General features: G+C 40.5%; 1 protein-coding gene across 1 annotated transcript in view; it reads left to right on the top strand.

Annotated features, from left to right (window-relative positions):
* LOC129753194 (hemicentin-2-like) overlaps positions 1–3,268 on the top strand; it is a 369,013-nt gene extending 365,745 nt beyond the window's left edge. Inside the window, exon 9 of the mRNA XM_055748994.1 lies at positions 3,032–3,268. Within this exon, the coding sequence (XP_055604969.1) occupies positions 3,032–3,268 (237 nt within the window). The remainder of the gene's footprint in view (positions 1–3,031) is intronic.
* The last annotated feature ends 790 nt before the right edge of the window (positions 3,269–4,058 follow it).

The raw sequence follows: 4,058 nt of genomic DNA, 5'->3' as shown, positions 1-4,058 counted from the left end.
TGTATGGAAGCACCCCTTTCCCACTTTATATCTTTCCGCTGAAAAAAAAAGTGGGGCTCCAATTTATAATAGAAACATTTCTCCAAATACCCTCACATGCCAAATATGGTTCAATTTGATCGATCAACTCTCCAGTTATACTGAAAATTGTAAGGGAAACCTCTTCTCCCCCTTTTCATCCACCAATTTGAAGGTGCGAGGGATTTCAAATATTTATAGAAGCATTTCTCGTACCCAAATATCGTTCCGTGCCATAATTCGTTCCATTTGCTGTTGTAGTTCTTGAGTTATGCAGTCAAACTTGTTTGAAACTCTCCTCCCTCTTTCCTATCTCCCCGTTGGAAGAAGGAAGGAGTCTCAAACAATCATTAGAACATGTCACGTTCCCAAATACCCGCCCATGCCAAGATTAGTTCCACTTGCTAAATTAGTTTTTGAGTTATGTAAAAAACTATAAAAGAGGCGCCCTCCCCCCTTTATATCTCCCTAATGAAAAGAGGGAGGGGTCTCAAATAATCATAGAAATATTCTTCGTATCCAAATACCCTCCCATGCCAAATTTGGTTCCATTTGCTTTAGTAGTTTTTGAATTATGTAACAAATATGTAAGAGGCCCCCTCCCCTCTTTCTACTGGAAAGAGGGAGGGGTCTCAAATAATCATTGAAATATTTTTCGTATCCAAATCCCTTCCCATGCCAAGTTTGGATCCAATATCTTGATTAGTTTTCGAGTCATATGAAAAATTGTAAGGTAGCCTCCCTCCCCCCTTCCTATTACCCCACTGAGAGGAGGGAAGGGTACCTTATATTCATACAAATATTCCTCGTTCCCAAATGCTACCCCATGCCAAATATGACACCATTTGCTTGATTGGTTCTCGAGTTATGTAAAAAATTGTATTATGTTTGGGAGGCCCCTCCCCCTCTTCATGAGAGAGGGAGGGGTCTCAAACCACAATAGGAACCTTCTCCTGCCTCCAATACCCCCATCTGCCAAGTTTCACGTCAATCGGTTCAGTAGTTTTCGAGTCTATAGGGAACAGACAGACAGACAGACAGACAGACAGACAGACAGACAGACAGAAATTCATTTTTATATATATAGATTGTTTATTGTTTATTGTTTATTGTTTATTGTTTATTGTTTATTGTTTATTGTTTATTGTTTATTGTTTATTGTTTATTGTTTATTGTTGTTAGGAATCTCGCCTCCCTTCCATTCCAAAGTTCCCCACTAAGAACAGTAACACTCAAGTTTCGCGTTTTCTCAACCCAGATATTCTCCGCACTGAGCTGCTTCGTTTGATGTGGATGGTTCATGAAAGTGGTTGCTTCAACCCGTTCCTCACATCCTTTCAATCCTGGCAAATTTCCACGCCTCCTCGCGCCATCCTTGTGCGCAGACGATATAAAGATTAATTGTTATTAGTGCAGGAACGTTTTTCGATCATTACTGCGAACCAACCCGGCGGCGGGCGAGGGCGTTCTCCACCTCCACTCCGAAGTTCTCCGGAGCCCACCAGCTATCCCGTATAAATAGTTCCTGGTTTTTCTTGGACTCTTGGAAACGGAACAACTTTGATGGCAGGAAAGCTCCGTGAAGTTTGGTAATGGATTGAAGCGTCTAACTAATACATGGCTGTATGCTCTCAACTCGACGAGTCTTCGCATTAGCAGCGCAAAACATTTTCCTTGACCAACCTTTTGTGAGCGGCGGCAAAGTTCGCTGGAAGAGTTCATGGAAGCGAAAATTGAAAACCTCCACCCGGGGCGATGGCTTCGCCTTGAAGTTGAACTGTTCTTCAAATTGAATTGTTGCTGTTGTGGAGATAACGGACGGATTAAGTTATCCTTTTGTTGCTCCAACTTCCGGTTATTATTGATTACAGATGAGATGGTTGTGTGGGATACTGCATGATAATAAGTATCTATCTCTTCGGAAAATTGAATAATCTTCATCCAGCCAGTATTTAAAAAAAAAATAAATGTTTTCGGTAGTCAGACGACTACCATAACATGTCATTCAGTAAGCGATATCATTTCCAATTTTTTATGTATAAAGGCCAGAAAAATTCGTCAAAATGTACTTTTCAATCCCAAGATTGTTGAAAAGGGTGTGTCGCTTTGCAACTTTTTTAGAATTTCAAAAACCCTATTGCATAAAATGTTTTCTTTTTGGTCAAAAATGGCATACTTTGGTCATCTCAAGGCATATTTTTATCTAGGCTTTAGCAATTATAATAATAAAAAAAATTGTCCAAGAAACAATCATAAAAAGATAAACATTTTTGTGTTGTAAAAAGTTCAAATTGTGAGAAAAGAATTTGCTCAAATGAATATGTTTCACGAAACACCGGATCCTTAAACATAAGTTTTGCATTAAATCAATTCTTGCATGAAAATTTCGACAGCTGTTATTTCGTTTTTTTATTATAAAAATTTCCGCTAGCTACAATCGTATATTTATTCGAATTGACTGTTGCTTTTGAGAGGGTTTCGTTCAGTTGACCAAATCGCATCTGTGGTGCTCCGTCCGCGCCGCGTTCCTTCGTCCTGGGACCGATACGCAATTAATTCTAACTCGAGCTCTGAATGGCTGCCCGTTAACCTGAAAAACAATCTTCGCCACGCTCGAAGGATCCAGCAGTCAAACGAAGTCCATGATGGGTTCGGTCGGTCAATCCCATTCCAGACAAGATAAACGTCAAGCACTTCTACGTCCGTCCTGTGGGCAATACAAATAGCCTGTGATATGAGAATTTTCATTTCGAGTTTAGAAAAACACCTCGCTACCCCACCGAAACGACGATTGGACTCGGGATAGATTGGACGAACATCCATGTCCCGGCTTCACTGATGAAAATGGGAAAAACCGAAAGGGGGTAGAGTTTTATGACAGCGCGGGAACGAGATGACAACAAACGGTAGCTGCTATCCTGCATTTGACATTCGACCTCAACAATAATGTGACCGGGCTGCCCTCCCCTTGGCATCAAATTTACCCCGGAATCAGATCTCGGCTCTCGAAAAGCGCTCCCAAACAACACCGCACACATTCCGAAAACCAACAAATCGCATTTGGAAACAAAACGACAATGATGGGGTCATAAAAGATGGACAGATGGACACATTTAGCCCCCCGGAAACGGAAATGGGAATCTGTTCGTTCGTCGTGTACCGGGGCCTAGCACGAACGATTGCCGAAGGCCGAACAGACCGGGTAGATCCCTGGAATCCCAACAACCGGCTGGCTGTTCGTGGCGTGTAAAACTTTAAATGGGTGTCCAGCGACCAGCTCTTTGGTGTCGGAATTTTCAAGAGGGCGAACTTTATGGCGTGAGTAAATGGTTCCTCATCCTTAAAGAAAGGTTCATATATTATGCTGAATTCCATTGGATTTTGTTCGACGGACAATTATTGAAGTTTGTTTCAACGGTCTTTTAATTGCACCTCAAACGGCTATTTGCACTCGATGAGTAAACTTTTCTACTCCAATCTTAGTTGGAAGTTTTCGGTATTTCTCATTATTCGGTTAAATGGAAGGAACCAATTATTCCAAGCACTCAAATTGATAATTCAAACGCTAAAATGTTATCGAAAAACTTCCAGAACGGGAGTCTGCGAATAATAATTTTCTAACCTCTTACTAAAACACCAGAAGAAGCACAAATCATTTGATAAGAATCACTGTTTCTTTACTTTTTTTATTTGTCTTCCTTTTTCTTTATACTTTTTTTTCATCTATACTAAGGTTACCAGAATTAATTCAGCACGTATCCGGGCCGGACAAACTAGGCAAAATCCGGACATTCGATTTCAAGTTGACGGCCATAAATCCAGGCAATATACGGGCAAATTTTGTCAATACTCAGAAATTCCTCTACAAAAATCAAGAAAAGTTTCAGGCTTCAAAAAAACCTTTCATGGTTATTTTTATAATATTGAAAATGTCTGTCTGTCTGTTTGTCTGTTTTTTACCTATAGACTCAGAAACTACTGAATCGATTTGCATGAAACCTGACAGAAGAGTCTTGGAGGGCCGGGGAAAGTTCATATAA

This window comes from Uranotaenia lowii, chromosome 3, assembly GCF_029784155.1.
Source record: "Uranotaenia lowii strain MFRU-FL chromosome 3, ASM2978415v1, whole genome shotgun sequence".
NCBI lineage: Eukaryota > Metazoa > Arthropoda > Insecta > Diptera > Culicidae > Uranotaenia > Uranotaenia lowii.
This window is presented reverse-complemented; position numbering and strand designations above follow the sequence as displayed.